The sequence below is a fragment of the Netta rufina genome (genome assembly GCF_964035555.1).
Source record: "Netta rufina genome assembly, chromosome: 2".
NCBI lineage: Eukaryota > Metazoa > Chordata > Aves > Anseriformes > Anatidae > Netta > Netta rufina.
In genome coordinates, this window is record NC_140124.1 from 61647370 (window position 1) to 61669233 (window position 21864).

Below are 21864 nucleotides of genomic sequence, written 5' to 3' on the forward strand. Positions count from 1 at the left end.
CAGGACTTTCTTCAGGATTGTACTTGAAAAATATTTTAAAATTACTTGATTCATAGTCATGATTGAATGCAGCTTTCAGAACCTTTGTTGAGTAACCCTCAGTTTGCTAGATTCCTGAAACATTCACTCCTTTAATACTTCTGATTTTCTGCATTATATTTCCAGAAGATCCTTGATAAAATGTTCATTTAGGACCACCAATCTTAAAAGCCAAATACTGCATATGCTCTAAGATAGCTTCAGAAATACTGTTTAAATTTCCAAGTCTTCAGCTTGGAAAAAAGTGTTTCAGCTTTCCTTCCATACCTGAAGAAGATATTATGGAAAGAGATTTTAATAAATCCAGATTTAAGATGAAAATAATAATAATAAAAAATCCATACAATAGAATTTTCCCCAAACTCTTAGTCTTTAGTTTTGTGCAGAAGAGTTCAGTAGTTTTTGGATTGTGCTACAGAGGCCAAAAATACCAGAGGAGTAATGAACTTTTAAACAGAAAGTGTACTTTTCAGGAAAGAATCTATCATACAGATTTATGTACTCTGTATTTTCAGGTGAAGTTGCCATAGGATATCAATATGCATTTACCAAGCAGAACTCAAAATGAGCAGTTCTTGTAGAGAGTTGTTCATGCTGCGGGAATTTCTATTAAGTAAATACTCTGACACTGAACAGGTAAAGGCCCTGTTCCTGCTATCACTTGCTATTACAGCACAGTAGTGAAGAAATGACGAAGGTATATATGATAGACTGCAAAAACAAACAAAAAACCCAAGCCAAACAACAATAAAAAATACTCCAAACCTATTTATTCACAAAGAATTTTAAAAAAAGTCCATTGTAACTGCAGTCTAATTCAGTTTGGTATTACTATTTGAATTAGGAGCTGATAGTGGCTATCACAAATAGTCGTTAATATGGCATTTAATAGCTCTGCACAGACCTGTTGTGCTATAATAAAAAACTTAGACTAGTTTAATAAATTTTAAGAGGTCTCTCATACAGTTTCATGTATTATTTGATTTCTTTCCAAACTTTTCTATCTGTCATTCTTCATAGGTTCTTTAATTTTTTATACCTTAAATATCCGATGCATCATGATCCCTACAGAGATTGATTATTCAGGAGATGATATCTTGTGGTCAGAGGTATTCAGATGTTAACCTTGTATATTCCCAGTTTTTGCATGTCTTTTATTCATTGTGTTTTTAGTAATATATATATATATATTAAAGTAGGGATTATTTCTTTGTATGATGTGTCCAAATCCTTAGTAAGGTTTATGTATTTATAATGCATCTCTTCACAGTAAGTTAAAATGCCAGAATAACTATATGACAAATAAGGATGCTTTTCTGCTTAAAATTATCTTCCCTTGAATTAAAATGAAAGTCACCTGCTGTTTGTAACTTCTTCTAGAATTTAAGTGTCTTTTAAAGTTTATTCATTTTTTTTCTGTTTTGGATGTTCAGCTATATCCTCACCTTGATATTACTTTCAGAATTCTGGAAATTCCTATTAGAATGTAATTATTTTTTATGCCGATAAAAATCAAATTAGTAAATAACCTTATGGATATTAAGTATAATATTTGATCAAAGGAGGGTATGACTAAAGAGAGCAGAATAAATACAAGAACTTTGGTTGCTTCTTTTTCTACTGTGTGTTAACCACAAATGTTCCTCTTATGTGTTTAATAGGTTTGGAATGTATTTAAGCTTGAGTCATTTGTCTGGATTTTCATTAGATTTGAAAAATCCCAATAGTCTGTAGGATTTTAGTATTTCCTTGCTTTTACATATTCTAGTGGTGTTTGTTGTTGTATAGTATAATAAGTATAAGAAGTATAATTTTTTTGTCCATATGTTATTTTTTAACAAAAGTAAATTCTAGCCAATTCTAGTATAAACTTTGAATGTCATTTTAAATGCACAATGTTGAAGAAGAAAACTGCTTTTATATTACATGGATAATTCTTTAACCAATTTATATGGATCTTAAAAAATGCATTGTCCCATGAGACTGTGCCTTCAAAGTTAATATGTTAAGATTTCAGTAATATTCTTCATGCATTTTTTTTCCAGAAGTGACATAGGTATAGTCTTTTCCAGTTACATGCACAAGGAAACATCTTGTTAGCTCTTGTTCTGGCAGAACAGGCACATGTTACATGCCATCTTTCTGAATGCTGTAGCTGTTATCTGCTGTTAAAGAAACAAATAGGCACATTTGAAATGGTAGGATATGCTTAAAGGGTGTGAGATAGGATGACATGGAAAATTCCTGGCAAAAGCTGCTGATGGCCTATGTCAGAGAGTTCCAGTTCAGTAGCCCTGGATTAGTGATTTGTCAAGTTTGTGTGTGTAACGCTAAGGTAACTTTCTAAATCACTGTGAAATCAAAATGTTGAGAGAGATATGGCTAGTGTTTCTTGTGAATTAGAATAAAGGACTGATATATTAAGACTTCCAGGTTTGCAAGACTGACTTTTACTATTTAGATATGCATAAATGCCAAGGTTTTCTTTCATTTATTAAGGTGAGTTTCCAAGTATTCTAACGTTTTTGAAAGCTGATGAAATCATTATTGTGACTAAAATCAAAAAGTAAGATGTAGCCAGACAAATCTCTGAGTTAACAGCTGTAAGAATTCCTATAATTTGACTTGCAACAGTTTTGCATAGTTTTTGTGGTATTTTACCTTGCATTTGCATTCTTTTCAGTACTGTCTTGGCTATCACTCTAGGATAAATTAATAGATAATCTGAAAATGGCTCTTACCTTAGAAATAATAATAACATTAATAGTGATAAAGACTTTCAAGGTAAAGTCTGGCTACTGAGGACACCTATGAGCAGGCTTACTCATGGTTGGCTGATGTGCCATTAGAATGATTTATTTACACTTAAGGCAGCTAGTATTAATTTATAAGTGTCTCAATTTTCCCAGTCCCCGAGTTCTGTTAATTCCATAAAGCAGTTGCTCTTCTTGAATTAATCTCCCAACAGACACTTTTTTATTTTTATTTTTTTCCCCTCCTGAGCACATTGTCCTCTAGATCCTTTCCCTGGAATGTCCTCAGCCCTACACTATTTCTGAACTCTTACAGCAGCCACTTCCTTCTGCTTACATCTCAAGCTCTGCTCCATGTAGTGCACTCTGCTTCCCCATCCAGAAACCCTGTCCAGGTTATTTTCAGGTTGGAGAAACTGTGCTCTAACCAGTATTATTATTTATTTTGATCTGTTCTTCCTACAATGATGCTGCACTTTCCTGTCTAAAATGTTTTCTGTTGAGAGTTTTGAGTGAGTTTTATTTGACTTTAGACTTATGAAGGGATTTAGCAGCAAGCTCTGCTGAAAAAAAAAGTTTCTGTATATAGGACAAGTAGCTATGAAAATGACTATATCTAACCTTTTAGAAAAATATGACTATTTTTAGTCATAGTGGGCTTTCAGTATCTGCAAGCATTCTTTGAGGTGCTGCTGCTCTTCTGTATTACCTAGCATAAGAATGGAACTGGCTCTGAAAGTCTTTGTTGTTAGACTTCTGGGCAAACAATTCTGCTTGAAATTGTTTGTAAATTTCAGAGTAAAAGGCACAACAAAGATTCCAGTAACTTCCCATCCTATCTATGTATTTGTTGAAATAAGCAGACTTCTAGGACAAAACATTCACCTCACAACCACAGCAAAACCTATCTTTGGTTTGTACTGTTTTCTAAACATTCCCCTACCAAAAATCTTGTGGCAATTAGAACAATGTTTCTTTCTTTTGCAGGCTAAATCATTAACTCATTAACCTCATATCCTTTCAAACCTTGTACGTATCATCTCCAATCTAAATACTTTTATAGGGGGTGGTATTTACATATTTACTTTATGTTGCCTTTTGTTTTGCTTTCATATAAGAAGGATGTTTCCATCAGTCTAATTTTGAGTGGTAAAATAGTTGATTATGTTGACCTATTATTTACATTTCCTATATCAAGCATCACAAAATGAACTAGCATTTGCAAAGAGAACCACTTGCTTGTCTCTTACGTCTAGAGAAGAAAAACACTTGAAGACTAATAACTGGGCAAAACTGAATTCCATGGTTATCTATGTTAAAATAGAGGAAAAGTTACTGTGGACATTGCATTGGAGTTAATTACGAATATCAATTATCCTTGTTGGTTGTGTAATGATGCAATGTAACAAACTAGTTGGTTTCCAACTTCACAGCACAAACCCCCCATCTGTTCAAGTTTCTGTGTTTTGGTCTACACACCAGTCTTGAGTAGTTTGTGTTCAGAGCCTTTGGGGATTTAAGCTTTGGTATGTTAACTGAATTTATTTACAACAATTTCAGAATAGTAAAGAAGAGTAAAAGCTGTTTCATATAAAATCTGAGCATTCGTTCGCAACACACCCCAGGGCTCCTTCTCATCCTCTAGTTGAATTTTTTCTTTGCTTATGTGTGTGTGTTCTCTTTAGAGCTTGAGAATTACTGTTGAATTAAAAATAAATCTAGGTATTTACATCTATTATGGGTTTTCATTACAGGGCAAGAGACTGCTGGAGCAAAAGTCTTCTGTACAACTACATTGTCAATGTAATGATGATTTTTAACTTTTCAGAACAGGGATTTAACTAAAAGTACTTATTGGGCTGCTTGTGCAAAGCTACATATCTGTATGAGTAGTTGCTATAATCTGGTCCAGATAAAACTTCATTTGCAAAACTAGTTGTAATTTCAAAAGGCTTGGTAATCTAAAGAAAATGTGGTTTTATCCACTCAAAACATATTTAAGACAGTCCTGTAAGCTATCTTTGCAACTCATTGATTTGACTGCCCCCTATTTCACAATGTTTAGTCAAATCAATTTCTATTACTAGAGAGATCATCAGCTAGAGGAGGCCTAGCTTGGCTGCTTAGATGCTTGTTCACAACTCACTAAAACAGTCTTTTTGTGTTAAAACCTTCAGTGTGTATCAAAAAATATTTTAATAATGTCTAATGTCATTCAGTGTTGAGAAAAGTAGATAAACTAAGAGTTTACCTAAGAGCTGCTTAAAATTTGGTAAAACTTTTTGAATGATTTTGGTTAAAAGCAACAAATGCTTTTATTTTTCACAGGAAGTGTACATGGTGAAACTTGTAGGTAAATAATATTTTTTGTTTATTTGTTTGCTTGTTTCAAAGTGACATGTCAGGTTGTACAATATTATTATCTACTCAGGTCCTTCAAATATTTACTAAATCTTGTCTGTGCTGGAAGTGGCTCATCCATGTTATGAGGGAAAATGAGGCAAAAACACTGCACTGATTTGGTCTTCAGATTCTAGCAGTGTATGTGATTTGGTTAAAAGACGGTGCAAAGACTCTACTTAACTATTACTTATAAGAGAAAAATAAGGTACCTATGCAAAAAATGAAGCTGAGGTTTTTCCCAATTAAAAAGTTAATTTAATGAATTAAGTAATTTTCATATCTATTTCAGATGATACAATCAATATGATGAATTTGCATGGTTTACTAATATTTCTTCCTGTGAACATTGACTCAGTTCTGTTGTGGCAGCTGTGAAAAAGCTTGCTGCTTTTGATGATGGATTTCTGGTGTCACACCTGTATTGATGGTGTTCCTTTAGCCCCTAAATACACAGAATGATAAACAAAAAGCCATTAGTGAATTTTACAACCATGACTGTAGAAACACTCTTCAGTGTGGGTTTTAGAGTAGACCACTTGCACACCTTCAAATGTTTTTTAGCTTTTTAAAGTATATGGAGTGAAGAAGTTGGTTTTATTTTTTTTTGGCAGTCTTATTTGAGGCCATTAATTAGTAGTTGTATAAAATCCTTTCAACAAGATTTCCATTGTCGTCATCTTTTTTTTTTTTTTCATACAGAAGTAACTTTTGTGTACTCTTTTACTAATTATAAAGACTGCTTTGGATTTGCCTGGACTTACTAGGTCAACAGTCCTTGAATTGGTGAATTTTATGGTCTGCTGAAAAAAGTTTAACATGGAAATTAAATACAAAAATGAAGGTTCAAAATGGTAAGGCTATCGTACAAAGTAAAACACACCTGTGTGTCCTGAGCCAAGGACAGGATACTAGCCACTTTGGATTTCATGACTTTCATTAGTTTGTATTTCATTCTTTTTATTTAAATGCTTCTTTCTCATGCATTTTTGTAATTCATTTGGAGAAATACATGTATATTGGCCTGCTTCTAAGCTACTGTTTGCCGACACCAGTTAACCATGTGTTTCTTTGTCTTCTAGTGAAACTCAAGATTCTTATGTTTATGTTGACTTACTTTTTGTGGCTTGTATTATAATTAGGAGAGCCTAGCCTGACTGTTTTTTATGCTTTGTACATATTAAGTTTCATTGCCCAGTATGTGGGAATGTAGACAGTATTTACCAGCTCATTAACCTCCTTAAATTGACTGCAGAATGGATTATTTCCTGTCACAATCACAGGTCAGTGGATGGATTACACTCCAGTGGACTCTTTCTAGAATATTTGAAAAATGTTAAACTAACACTGCATTGACTAACTGGCATGATTCTGCTAATTTGCATTTTTTGGGGGGGTGGAAGTATCCAGATTAGACAATAGGTTAATGTTGGCATTGTTCTGAAGTTAGGAAAGGCAGTTGTGGACTAAGAAACTTCACTAGTTGATCCAGTTCCTCTGCAAAATGTAAATGTTTTATACAAATATAGCACATTTTCAGGACCCTGTTTATGAAGACTAGTGTATGTTTGGACAAAGATGAAGTATGTATGACTATGTAGTCTCACCAATGTACCTGGCAACAAATAAGTATTTGTCTTGGACCTATTCTTAAGAAGCAACAAATTCAGGAAAGATGGCCTTTGCATCTCTCAGCATCAAAATTAGTACCCTACCTTCCACAAAAGTCATGTATATCTAAGAGAAAAAATTCACAGACCTTATTTATTTAACGCTGGACTCTGACAGGGTTCACACCATTGCTATTTAATATTTAGACCAGTGATGTTATACTTGCTGAATCAGGGAATTTTGGATAGACTGGTGATTTTTGTTGTTCAGCTGGTCATTTTCACTCAAGACTAATGCATCATGAGAAAGAGCTTAAACTAGAAGACTCTCTGGTTAAATTATCCACAGCTGGATCTTCAGAGAGCTCTCTTTTTGTTCTGAGTAATCACCATGCAATAAACTACCTCTGTGTTGTGTTCAATTAGGTTAGCAGCAGATTCAGCTGGGTTGTTCCAACCTGTAGCCTCAAGGCTTCTGAAGTCTATAAAAATTCTTGCTAAAATAAGCCTTAGCCAATCAGGGCTGTTACAAGAGTTGATTCTATATTGCACACTGCATAAATGAGATAATGTGTAAAATCTATGTGATATTTAATAACCTTGTTGCAAGGTTATGTTGCAAGGTTAAAGACTTCTGCCATCCAGGATTCTTACTGGAAGGGATATCTTTTATTTGTTTGTGTCTCTGAAAACCAGAGTAAAAACTTGAACCTAACTTTTAAAGGTGCTTTTCACGGCATTTTTGGGAAAGAAACTTACTTTTTTACTGGGTGTTATTTGCAGGAGTAAACACTTTATTTTGTGGAAGTATTTATATCAAATATAAATAGCTTTTCCAAAGGTAACTGCTTGTTTTAATTACACTGGTGACTAAGCTGCTCTTCTCCTAAGTGTTTGCAGCTTCACGTTATGTTAGAAATCTAGGTCCCAGTTCACGAGAGCACTAATACACCCATGCTATTGCTGTGGGTATCATACCTTAATTAAAGTTAATTGGCCTGATAAATATATACTGAATGTAATAATTTCAGATTGCATGATGTTCTGTGATACTAATGTGTTGTCAGAATTCTAGATGGGGATTCCAAAGAACATATCATTAGATACCTTTTTTTTTTCTTGCTTTGACATGTCTTCAGTATGATGTTACATACAACATGTTATAATGCTTGTATTTATATTTTAATTATGTTCTGAATTCCAGATGTTGCATGCAGGAATTTCTGTTTTTCCATTGTATTAATACAACTGCCGAATTTAACCATTATTTGTCTCATACTGTCCATGTATTATTATTTAAATTTTATTTCTCTCTGAATAATGTTAGAAATAGTTATCCACTCCCTTCTCCCTCCCCTCTTTGATTTGCTAGAAATTTAAGGGCTGTATGCTTATGCCTTTTATTAATTCCTTAATTATATTTTATGTATCAGTATTGCTTGAAAATTTTTAGTCCTTTGTTTGTTACTTTGTATATTATATGCTATATGATATTACAGTTCACCTTATTTTATTTTTTGTCTATTTTCTTTAATACAGGGTTGGGAAGAAACTGTGGATTCTGCCATTTCTTCCTTACTAAGAACTTGCTTGTCCAAGAGCTCTAAGGAACAGGCACTGACTCTTGGTGGCCAGTTGAGCATGCCCAAAGATACCAGCAGACTTAAGAAGAATATCAGCCTGTTCTGCGATAGACTGGCCAAAGGTGGTCGCCTTTCCTTAAGTACAGAATCAGCCACTCAGCAAGTTGCTGCTGTGCCAGGTAAGACATGAACTTTATGTTCATAATTCAAAGCATATAGTTGCATATAAAAATTAAAAATGATGTGCTTGGAGCTTGTTTTTTCACTGGTTGTGGAAGCCAGATGCTACTTGTGCTGTTAACTAATAGGACGTGTTAGTTAATATAATGTTAAATCAAAGTTGTAGCTCAGTTTGATCATTTATTACTCACCCTAGAGCATACGAATAGTTATGGAGCAAATGTACCCTGTATGGTCATCCAAATACTCTAACAACTTAATTATTAAGCAATTCTAATACTCTGAAAGCTCACTGATTTTTTGCACTTTCCAATTATATTTATGTTGTGCATTTCTAACATACTTGATAGAAAAGTGAGGGGTGGGAATTTCCACTTTCTTGATAAATCCTAATTTATTGATTGAGAAATTACTGTAGTTTTATTATCAGCTCTATGATATGCATATGACTAATCGTAATGCAGTGATAACACTGAATACAAAAGTCTGCAACCTTAGAAAGTTCAAGTTGGGTAGATGATGCATGAAATTAATGATCAAACTAATTTATACAGGTCTTGAAGGACATTTCTCATTTAGAAAAGGAACTTAGAGAAGATGCTGCACAATTCAGTGCTGCACAGTGATTGAATTGAAAATCATGGAATCAAAACTTTTTAAAGAAATGTTATTCATGCTTTTTTCTGTATTCATACTTGACAGTGGGAGCAAAACTACACCTCTCTAGAAGATTCTGAAGGTTAGCATCTTTGTTCTGATGCAAGACATTTTCTTCCTGCTTTTTTTCTCTAGTTGGTAGAAGGGATCTTAATAAACATCACAAATTCCTGCTGACTTGGTACACTGTGTTTTTACAGCTACCAGCTGTTTAGGTAGGAAGCTCATTCAGCTTCATAGTGTTCTAACCAACATCATCTCTGTATGGTCTTAGGCCCATATGACCTTCTTTACCTAGAGCAGTCTTCACAAATGTAGGGAAAAGTATATATTGTATGTATACTTCATGCTTAAAATTGAATTTAGTATTTTGTCTTCATGGGTGTTGTTTTTGATCAATATTGGAATTGTTAGGGCAGTATCTTGATTTCCTATCTTTTGTTTTATTACCTCACAAAGTATAATTTAATTCCTCTTTAATGCAATCTGAATGGCTTGTGCAATGTTCTGGCAATTAATTTAGATGTCCTTGTAATTATTATGTGCAATCCTTTTTTGCATGTGGTAATCCAGATGCTTTGGTAAAACGACCAGAGACTGTGCAATGCCAGAAACTATTCTAATTAATTTCTCCTTAGTGTTATGCTGTGCCCATGTCTAGAAGTGGACTGATAATCACATGAAGTGAAGAAGCGATCCAGGATAAATATCAAATTAGTTTTACATATTTTTTCAGTAATTCTTCGAAAGGTTGAAGTATACATTAAGTGGATTTCATTTGTTGAACTTTATATAATATTATGTAAGTATTGTTCCATTGTTTCTCCTTCTAAGAATTTTGAAAAGGCTTAAATAGCTGCCACTCATCTTTTTCTGGCTAAACTAAGGATGAAATGATTTAATGCAGAAATTGACTTCTGCCTGTTCAATTTACCAGTCTTACTGAGATCAGGGGACTGTTCTCATGGTCATGACTCATTACTCTTTTAGGAAAAGAGTAAATTTTCTAGAGACTGTATACAAATTAGCAGAAACTTTAGTCTTCATGAAGGACCTTGAGAAAGCAGTCTGATCATGCCCGCCCCATTGCATGCACAACAATTAAAATTAAAAAATGCTGAACTTATTCTTTTCTATTGCAGGAGGCCAAAAACCAAGAAATCATAAGTGAAAAGTACTAGAATAATTTTTCCCATTGTGGTACAGGTAGACAGTTATACTACCTCTCAAATAAAAATAGTGTAAGGAAGAAGCACCTTCCAAGCAAAATACAAGAAATTTGACTGTGGGTTGTTAACCATGTACTGATGGTATCAGGATTGGATCAGGATATATGGATCAGGATTAATGTTTCACATGATTAATAGTGAAAAACTAAGTACCTGTAAGTGGCTGGTTGAGACCTCATATAGCAATGTCTCACCCAACATAAACTATAACCTATACATGAAATGCCCTTTGGTCATGATTTATGTTAAAAGGAATTAAAATCTGTAATCCAAATATAGATTCCAAAATTGCTGACTCTAGTATGTAGTGATTTTGAATATCAAATTACCTAATAACGAATCAAAATTATGACCTAATTAGGCTAACACTTGAGAAGGTCAAAAGAAGGTATCAATTAGAGAAATTATTATAAAACCAAATTTAACTTTTTCACTGAGAGTTCAGCATGGAGCCCAGAGAAGAGGTTCTATATATTTATGTATTTAATTTTTAACTATGGAGACTATATGGGTTTTGGAAAACCTTGGAAGAGCTTATGTCAAAGTTATGTTATACTTCAAAATAGAGAATTTCACCTTAATTTTTAAGACAGTCTCATTAGGGAGAAATTATTCTGCCATGTGCTTATAGTAGCAGAGTATTTAAGTAACTAATTTCTAACAGAATGTGTTGTATGCTCTGAAGCAGTGTGAATGCTTGATTGCCTTTGGACAGCGACTGAAGAAAAGTTTTTTTTTTTTTTTTTAATTTTTGTTTGGGGGAGGGGAGAGGATAAGATGTTTCTGAGGCTTTTAAAACATGCTTTTTGTCTTGTGTCACCTGTTGTAGTTTTCTGTGGCTTTCTCTACATTAGCAACTAGTGTGGTCCAAGCAGATTTACAGAGGGCAGTAACTGAAGCTGGCAACAGGACTTGTATGCATTTCAGAGGGGATTTCTCTGAACTAGCTCTGTTCCTGTTGAATGTACCGATCCTCCTCCAGTAACAAAGTGGTTTGGGTGCATTCCTGGCATTCATCTTTTAGATTCACCTAAAATAAGTGAGTTTGTGTACCCAAGCTTCAGACCAGGCTAGACCAAAAGATAGTCCCATAATCGCTCAGTAATGTAGCAGTCATTGGCTTAAGGATGTTGTTCAATGCCACTTTTTCTTAAGCTCATTCTTTTTCTTAACGTTGGAAACTCCTTTTTCTATTGCAACTTTTTTTTTTTTTTCTTTTAGTGTTTTAAAAATGCCTAGGACCCTTCAAACATTGCAACACTCTACGAGTAAACTGGATTTTTAAAGGTTATACATAGTATGTTCAAGATGATGTGCCCTGAAATCTAGGGGAAATGTGTGAAAGCCATGTTAAAAAACTGATACCTACCTTTAAGTGTGCAACTAGTTGAAAGATGCATTCAGAAAGTAGTTACCAATATTTGTAGTCAGTTCAGAAATATATATGCTAGAGGTATGATATGGTCCCTGATGTATCTGGTTTTCTTCATCATTTTCATTAATGACTTCAGTGATGGAACAGTGAGCATAATTCATATGATAAATTTGTGGTTTTGCGACAAGCTAAAAGTAGTTTCAAGCACGTTAAAAGAGCAATAATTCAGAATGATCTCGATTAATTATACGAAAGATCTGAAATCGGTAAGATGAAATTCAGTGGACACAAGTGCAAAGATTCTAGCAAATAAAAGTCAGACAAATGAATTCAAAATTGAGAAACAATTCCTTATGCACTGCTGGAATAAGAGAGAATCAGGGGGTTATAGTGGACCAGATGCTGCATGGAAGTCAGTAACATGATCCTATTAAATCAAATTCCAACTTCAGAATGTAGTGATATAACTTTAATGAAGAGAGTTAATTATTTATTTCTGTTCTTCATGAGGATGATTCAATTGAAATGATTTGGTAACACAGTTTAAGAAAAGCTTAGATTAATAGAATTCAGAGAAGAGCATAAAATATAATTAATTGAAACAATATGATTTTTATTTCTTCTGAGGGTAGTAAGAAAGAGAAGGTTGAGAAGGGATATGATAGTTTTCCAGTATTTTTCTGTATTTATATATATGATGTTGCTTTCCCAAGTGTGATGATAGATACTTGACTTCACTTTTCATCTTCATAACATTTTTTTTTGATTTATTGATCAGATTATAATTTTATTCTGCAAAGAGCTTGTAAGTCTTCTGTTTGGTGCTACCCGCTTTGTGTAATCATGAATTTATCATTCAGATTATGAATGGGTAAATGCAAACATTAAATACACTTTTTTAATCATTGTATGTGTACATATGCACCCAGAATGTATTTCAAGGGAAGAGAAGAGCAATGTTAATTTTTTTATATATATTGAAAACATGAATATTGATGTTAAATTCTTAGTACACAGAGTTGTACTATAAAGAAAGACTAACATTTTTGTCAATTCTAAAAGAAAATAGGATTTTGTTGTTGAAAACTTGTCTCTTACTGTGTTAATTAGAAATTCCTTCATTGGTGTCATCAGGAGAAAGGAAAAAGCAGTATTACTTGGGTATTCTCAAACTTTATGGTGTGGACTAACAGAGAATACCTTGTGAAATGTAGTGCGTGTTGTTTCTACTCAGAGGTTCCCAGCTCCTGGCTGTAACATTGTTACCTCAGTAGCAACTGCATTATTATTATTATTATTATTATTATTATTATTATTATTATTATTATTATTATTATTATTATTATTATTATTATTATCATCATCATCATCATCATCATCATCATCATCATCATCATCCCAGGGGAGTTATAATCAGTAAGTTTAAAAAATATTGAAAAGTAATTTAGCAGCCTGAAGAGGACAGGGAAAAGATGGCCCAGAGGACTAGTCCATTTTTTTGAACTACCAGTAGATATACACTAAATCAACAGAGGCCGATCACAGTTGGAAAACTTTTCCTGTAACTTAATTATTGTGAGCCTGAGATCATAGTGCATTGACAGCTTTGTATAGCACTCTGTGTTGGGTGCAGAGTAGTGTATAAAAAGTGCCAAGTTATTAATCCTCATGGACGTGACACAAATCCAGTGCTGTTTATCTCTACAGAAGACCACAGTCCATTATGAAATGTGATTCTTAAAATGTTTTCCATGTTTTCTGTAGCAATACCATACAAAACTACATTTTTTTGTAACCCTTCAAAATAATGCTTTTTTCGTGATTTGTCCTAAATTAGTTTAAATGTATCCTATTTTTTTTTTTTTAACAATACTCATTAAATCTGTGTAAAGAAAAGTGAAAGTAAAGTTTTATTCAGAGTGTTTGTTCTGTGCTGCAAATACTGCAAGGGTTTTATACACCTGAAGATTGGTCAGTGATGATTGATGGAACTAGTAGTCCACTGAGGTCAGTGGAAACTTTGTCATTGAACAGATTAGATCCAGCACTTTACTCATAATTTTGATAGTACTCTCTGCCTGTTTCCACTATTTCATGAGACAGTGTAACCAAAGTGCCTTGGGAGTGATCTAGGAAATATTTTTATCTATCTGAGATCTTGGGAGTCTAACCTCTAATAGAAGTGCCTGTTTTTCATTGAAATTCATTTTGAGGACTTCTTTCCCTTAAATGTACCCAGAGATTTTACAGGCACACTTATAAATCACTACATGCCTATCCATTCCTATTATTTGTTTGATCAAGCCCTTAATTGTGAAATTGACATTAACTCATTTTAACCGTTGCAATGAAAACTCTGACTCATCTTTTCTACCTTCCTTAAAATCATATAGGTTGCTCAATTAAATAACTTTGAAGGCTGATTACCCCAGGAAGTGGGTGATTTATTAAGAGTGAAAAATAAAAATAAAAGATTACAGATGAGATTATCTTTAAATTAAAAATTCATATTTTTTTTTTTAACAGTGGAAGTACATTTCTTACGTTTCCTGGGTATATTAACTTTTTTTTTTTTTTTTTTTTTGATTTAAATAAATATCTGAACTATAGTGATAAATCACTAAAATATCACATTCATTAGTCTTCACTCTCTGAAGTTCTCAAACCTCTCATAGGCATGCTTACCTGATCCAAAAATAAATGTATGCCTGCATTTTAATTATAACAATAACAATTAATGTACGCCTGCATTTTAACAATTAGATACTTTTGCTCTTTTGCCCATAGAACCTGGGGTTCCCATACCCAGGCAAAGTTTTCTCTGTGGGAAGAAACTCTGTATTGGAACAGTTCTACAAGTGTTTGCTTCTCTCCTTGCCAAAGATCATCTACTTGTGTTGAAACCAACCCAGAACAGTCATCACCATATTAGTTTTTCAAACTTCTCTTCCCTTACTTTCATTACCCCCAAAAAGCTATCATAAACATTTCGTTAAAGTGTACTTTTTATCTGTTCTCTATTTTTCCTTCTAGTAAGGTTCCTTTTTAGCAGTATAGCTCTGTTTTGTTCAGGCTTCTCCATTTTTCCTATTATTTCCATTTATTCTCTCTGTGTTATGGTTGTTTCCTTCTCTTTACTTTGCCCATTGATATGCACAGTTCTTTCACTATGTCAGTTAAGGCAAGTAACTTTACTTACTCAGGTGGCTTGTAATAAATGTCTCTGACTGTGAGAGGTAGCAATAAAATGATAGGAAGACCATTTTCCTGGTCAGCTGTCAATCTGGGTGTCCTAAAGCAGTTACTGTAGAGAAAACCCTGACGTACTGAAGTGGATCTATCAAGCAATGAGATTCTGGGAAGGTTTGACAAAGATGTAACAGACTAAATTAATAAACAGCATGGCCATTGTGTGCTTCTGTATTCAATTTGTGCAGCTCTGTGCAATTTGTGCAGTTCAATCACAGTTGAACTGTTGAGCCTATAACTTTCTGCTTGCCATCTAATTGCAGATAATAATCACATAAGAATGATAAAAAGAACAAGGTTGCCATAAGTCTTACAGCACCTAGAATTGCTGTGCACTTCTGCTGTGTTTTCTCATGCCAGTTAATAATGAGACATGATGTGGTATAACATACAACCTAATAGAGTGGTGCAACTTAAGTGTGACTTCTAGTTCTTCATATTTAAAATATTCTCACAGAAATTTATCAGCTGTTCATGATGAACAGTTCTATCTTAATTTAAAAGCCTAAAAATAAGCAAGTAGTAATGTATCAGACATTATAAACAAATATTTTTGGGATCTATTTTTGAAACTTAAATATGTCTATTGCCCCATAAAGCTAATTTAGTGAAAAGGAAAGGGAGTAGCAAATCATTAAGGAGAATTTTGGGAGTGCTTACACCAACAAGATTTTCCGGTTGCTCAAGAAAAGCTTAAGAGCAGCTTGGTGGAGCCAGAAACACTGATTGTTTGGCTCTCTGATGTGGATCATTACTCCCTGTAACTTATTTCCATTGTAACGTTACTCTTTAAAACTTTTATTTCCATTGTTTTAGTAGTTTTGGTATTTTAATTCTGTGAAATGGAAAATTGAACTATACAGAAGTGATGTACCCAAGATCCCACCACGAGCCAATAACACCTGTATGAATAGAATTTAAGTATAATGCCTTACAGTCTCGTGCTGTAGTTCCCACCTACCGTAGGTTTTAGGTGTTCTATTTTTAAGACAGGTTACAGATTACTAGATACTGATGAACCAGCTTGCTTTACAGCTTATTCTTATATCATTCTGTATGATTCAGGTGAACACATTTTGAAAATAGAAAACTGAACATCAGACAAGGGAAGAGAATGAGGAAGAATGTCTGAAGTGGTCTTTAATGTTCATTAATTTAGTCAAATTTAATCATGCTGCTGGACTAGGATTGTAGCTTTCTTAAAGTTGTTAATTTTCAAGAATTTCAAAAAAATGGTAAATCGTTGGAATCATTTTTTAAAAAATTATTTATCTTAGAATGTGAAAAGCAAAACAAGGTAGAAGGGTATAAAGACATGTTTTTGCATGCAGGGTTATGAAAAGGTTTTTATTATGTAGTTGAGAAAATCTCCCCTCCTCAATTGATATTACAGCTGGCAAAAACCACAGAGTGGAGTGCAAAGGTTAAGAAGGCTAAAGCAATAACATTAAAAAAAATAATGAATAATTTAAAGAGGAAAATGTCATGCATAATGAATAAAAAGAAATCCCGCTTGAGATTTGGGATTCATTCATTTGTTATACTATGAAATTTAGTTGGCAATGTTGCAATTACAGCTTGTCTCATCTAAGTACAGTTCGGATCAGCGCATTAGTGCCTTGGTGCATATAGTCCTATTGCTGACTCTTTGCCTTGAAATCCATTAAATTTTAATTCATTCTACTTAACTCTAACTGGTCACAGAAGATTCATAATTTTGAGGTAAGCTTTTGGTGAAAATAATTGTGAGTTGAAAGAATTTTCCCTCATGATTGTGTTTGTCATTGTGCCCTATATTCTGTATTCTTTGTCCCTTAAAGACCATAAGCAGAAATAAACTTCTAAAATCTGCACTAAATAGTTAATTGCTCAAAGCTACAGAAAAGTGGTGTGTGGCTAAAGTAGGAAGAGTACAGCCTCTGGACTTCCATTTCAGATGATTCAAAAGTAGAAAGTAAAACAAATACACAAACAAAACAAAACAAAACAAAAAAAACAAACAAAACACAACTAGACAGTTATTTGAAAAGGCCATAACATGATGTAATCTACTATTAAATAAAGCCAAACTTTAATAATATAACATAATCCTTTCATTTAATGTGTAGTACTAATGAGGAGGAGTCTGTCTTGTACATCCAGTCATACTATGGATTTCCACCTAACAGGTTTCCATTGGTTCATTTAGGTTTTGGTTTCCTGTGATGTTTTGAGAATCTGTATGACGGACTGCCTTATTATTTGCACAAGAGCTGTGGGTATTTGAAGAGCATGATCATCTCTGCTGTTTAAATGATATTACTTCTCTTCAGTTTCTATATAGACCACCATAAAATTATAGTACTTGTAAGTTTTTGGCAAGTACAGGTGTGACAAAGCAGATTCTTCCACAAAAAGGTACTGGGGAGGAGATATAACAGGGGGATGAGGCAGAGCAAATATCTCTCAGGTCACCCCTCCTCTCTTAAAATGTTGAAAAAAGGTTCTTCAGGAACCTGTAGTGGTATTTTGCTTGGTTGTTGTGTGTGTGCAACAATTCTCTTAAGTTGACTAAATATTTCATTTTGCATTGTATATAACTCAAGCCACAATATGTCAAGGTTAATTGCTTATTCATTTTCTTCTGATTGGAAGTGACATTCTTTAGTTAGCAAAGATGCAAGTATTTACATGTCAGATGATGCTGTAGCTGTTATCTGAGGCACCACAACTCATTCATTTAGCATTTGCTACTTGTTTTCTGACACATTTAGGTTGAGTAAACCTGATTCTTCTCCTATGCTGTCATGAATTAGATAAATATTAACTGAAATTGGTGGTATTACATAAGTCTAAGCTGTTCAGAGCAAGTGTTCCCAGAATGAGATAATTTGTTATTTGCATGTGTTTTTTGTGTGTTATCACTGAACTTGGCCTACAGTTTTTGAAAGGAAACTCTTACTCCGTATTTTGCTTGGTCCTGAATTTAACAAATCACTTGAGCTATGATGGTATTAATGTTTTTCATCAGTATTCAGGTGTTTTTAAAATGAAGTTTTATCTTCATTTGTTTGTGTGTATGATTGATTTCATCGATTTTTATCATGCAGGGAGTGTACCATGTACAAGGCTGTGGAAGTCTGTGGTGAATTAGTAGTGCAAAATTATATATCCCTAACATCCATTATAATGTATTTGCAATTCTACAATACTATGAAGGAGTCTAACAAATGTAAACCTAGTGAAAATTACATATTTTGTACATGCAGAACTGATTTTTCAATTACTTCAGACTTTTTTAGGTCCTAATCCAAATCCTGATTAAATCTATGGGAGTTTTTCCATAGACTTCAGTAAGCTTTGGCTCAGACCCCCAGTTTTCATATTTTTCAAATAGATTTGCCAAAAATCTGCAGAGAGCCAGGCACTTGGAAAGTTTTCACTTGCAAAGTACAGCTGGTTTTGAGTTGCATACAGAAAAGTTCCCAATGCTTTTCTGAAACATAAAAAACAGTTTTAAGGTCTTACAACTTTAGTAGGTAGAAGATTGGCCTTAACATTTAAAGCAGAAATTGCCTTGAGTCTTAGTGAAAGGTTGACAATTTCCATACTGGAAGGATTATTTTCAAAATGTATAAATACAGGATAACAAAGCTTAAGATGATGATCTTATTGTAAGTTCAGCTACAGCTTTCTTGTGTTGTGAGTTTCAGAGAGCCAGGACTGTCTGTCCTAGAAAATGGTATTTTTCTGTTACAGCAGAAAACTACATTGCAATTAAAGAAAAATTCCCTGGGGTTAACTACACCAATTTGAGAGAGAACTCTTGAACTTGAGGGAACATAGAATGCAGCCAGATCCATCTGGTGATGCAGGGTGGTTTTCACTGCCTCTGGGTGGTTGGATCAGTGTACTTGGCAGTAGATGTGGTTGGACAGGCTGGGTTTTAGAGAGCACGGGGCACAGCCTGTGCCTCTGCAAGCATAGCTCATACCCTTTCATATCAACCTAAAATGAAAATCAAGCTAAGATGAAAAGAGTGGCATGTTAAGTTAGAGTCTTGTGTTGTGGATGACACTCAGTGAAGTATAGAATCTCTCTCAATTTCCCTTTTAATTTTTGAGTGATCACCTCCAGTACAGATAGGGTGCAGACCTGGCTGCTGTAAAGCTCTTCAGACATTGTGAATTGCACCCCAAGGCCTTGATGGCTTTTTCTCAAAGAGAAAAGAGGTGACCTCTTCCTGAATCCAAATGCACAACGGTGTTACAAAGTTGTGCATCGTTAGTATTGAACTTGGATTTCTTTTTCTTAATTTTTAAAGAAGTGTCTTTGAAGACCAGTTAAGTTTGTGACTGTATCACTTTGCTTTGTGAGCAGTCAACTGGTAGTCTGCTCATGAGATTGGTATGGATGGTTCAGCCAGTGTTTGTGGGGTAAGCCAAGGTTCATAAATTCATGTTTCCCTTGCCCCTGTGTTTATTCAGATTCATGTAGCTCTAACACTTTCATCTTGTATTTCAGCTGGAAAATGTAATAAAATCAAACATAAGGTGCTTCATAATGCTGGCAAATGTGAAAATTCTTTAAATAATTCTCTTTCTCAAATTGTATCACTGGGTGAACCACAAACAGCAGTGGTAAGGGAGTAAGCAAAAATGAAAAACTGTTTAAACTTAAATTGCAAAGATTATTTTGATTCAGTTATACTTTCAAACAAAGATTTAGCTCACCCTCAGCTCTTTAGAATGATGATAAAAAAAAACTAATAAAAATAATGCTTAGTTAAGTAAATAATGCACAGTTAGTTTCTTGTAGAGCTATATAAACCTCCAAAAAAAAAATGGTCAAAAAAAAATTAAACAACAACAACAAAAAAAATGCAGGCTCGATGAGTTTCATGTGAATAATGTAGTAAGATGCATCTCTGTTGCATGTCTACCATGTATTTTAAGTACAAATACCACAGCAGAGTGCATTTCCAGTGTCTCTGTCTTTTGATGAAAAATGTACTTTATTAATTTTGACTTTCACCAAAGTCTGTCTATTTTTCCACTTGAAGAAAACTAGTTAACTGTAAATTAGAGATATCACTGAAAGTGGTATTACCTCAAAGTTGGGATATGATTAGGGGGATGTTCCACTGTATTAACTGACTTTCCATTTTAATGACATACTGTCTTCTATGTAACAATAAGCAGCTGTGTCACACTGTGCGTTTCAAAGAACATTTACTCAGCCCTTAAATTTACCATTAAAGATCAAAGAGAGGATCTTATGTATATGGATGATGAAGGATGCCTCAATTCAAATGGATGGCTGAACAGAAATATTGGAACTAGAGGGTAATAAATATTGTGAACAACCTTTCTTTAATGCAAGTTATCTGGTGCTGAACTATATTAAATTTTATAGCTGTACTGAGAAATATTTCATTACTATCTTAAAACTGCATCAGAGTACTGATAAACATGTGTCTCTTCTAGCGCTTTAAAAATAAACTTTTCAGTCAAAAAGGATTTTTTTTTTTCCTAGTAAAAAAAAAATTGCTGGTGACATTCTTAAAAACAGCTTAGAAATAAATGGATTCTTGAATTACATATAGGAATTTGTGGAGGACGTTTCAGAGTAAAGTCTGGCTAAATGATCGGGGTGTTCCTTCTGATCTTAATATCTATTTAAATACGTATGAATTAGTCTCTTTGGTTTTTATCTTCTCTAAAATGCAGAGGATTTTTCATAACCAAAATAGCCATTAGGGGTATTAGGTGGCTGTTCAAGGATACTTAAATGGAATTACGAGATTATCATATGAATCAAGTGATTGATAAAGCAGGCAATAATGTGACAGTTAGGAGTTGAGCAGGAAATTAATGTCAATGGAGTAAATTGTTAGATATCCTGGGTCTGATTACTTTCTACTGTAAACAGCTGAGAAGAAGGAAATTCTATGGAGTAATATAAGGTGGAGTCAAACCACAATCTTATAATAAAGTAATTAGATGTTCAAACCTAGCAAAGGCCACGTTATATGTTATAGATAGAAGGATCACAGGAACATAAAAAAAAATCCAGTGGACTTTGATCTAAAAGTCCTTCTAAAAGCAAGACAGGTTCTTATGGTGCATGTGGCAATAACCAACTGACATTTTCCTACAAAGGCACTATATTGACCAAATTAAATACTTTGCAATACAATCCATGTCTGAGGAGTGCAAATTAATGAGCTCAGATTGATTATTTCATATAATTAGTTATTGAGGGAAAAGTGCTTGTTTTACAATCTTCTTAAAACAAATTTCCCTTATATTTTAGAATAAAAAATACAGGTATCTTTCTGCCAAAAAGAACCTTAATTTTAGATCATCCTTGTAGCACATTAAAAGCAGAGTTGTATTCTAGTGTAGTGTAAAATTGATTCTCATGTGGCTAACTTGATTCTCTTTGGCTATTGAATTGCATATCCACGAGATCATTTTGTTTAGTGTAGTTACAGTATGTATTACAAGCTCTGTGTAGAAATTAGGAGGTGTTTAGTTATACTGTTCATGGTTAGGCTATTCTTAATGCAAGTTCATGCTATGTAGAAGATATTCCTTCAGGTATGTGCTTTGTGGTTCACTGAAAAGTAGGAAGCTTTCTGCAACATCACTATGCCATAACAATAACACTGCAGTTCTTGGATCAAACTTTTAATTTCTTAATGCAGGCTGGCCACTTCAGCAGGTATGAACATCAGTGATTGGTTAAGAATGGTAAGGGAGCAGTAATTATTCATTTGCACATTAGAAGTAAGGTTATATACAGGAG

General features: G+C 33.8%; 1 protein-coding gene across 1 annotated transcript in view; it reads left to right on the forward strand.

Moving 5' to 3' along the window:
- BBS9 (Bardet-Biedl syndrome 9) overlaps positions 1 to 21864 on the forward strand; it is a 324493-nt gene that overhangs the window by 158567 nt on the left and 144062 nt on the right. Inside the window, exon 21 of the mRNA XM_084282162.1 lies at positions 8342 to 8564. Coding sequence (XP_084138288.1) covers positions 8342 to 8564 — 223 coding nt within the window. The remainder of the gene's footprint in view (positions 1 to 8341; positions 8565 to 21864) is intronic.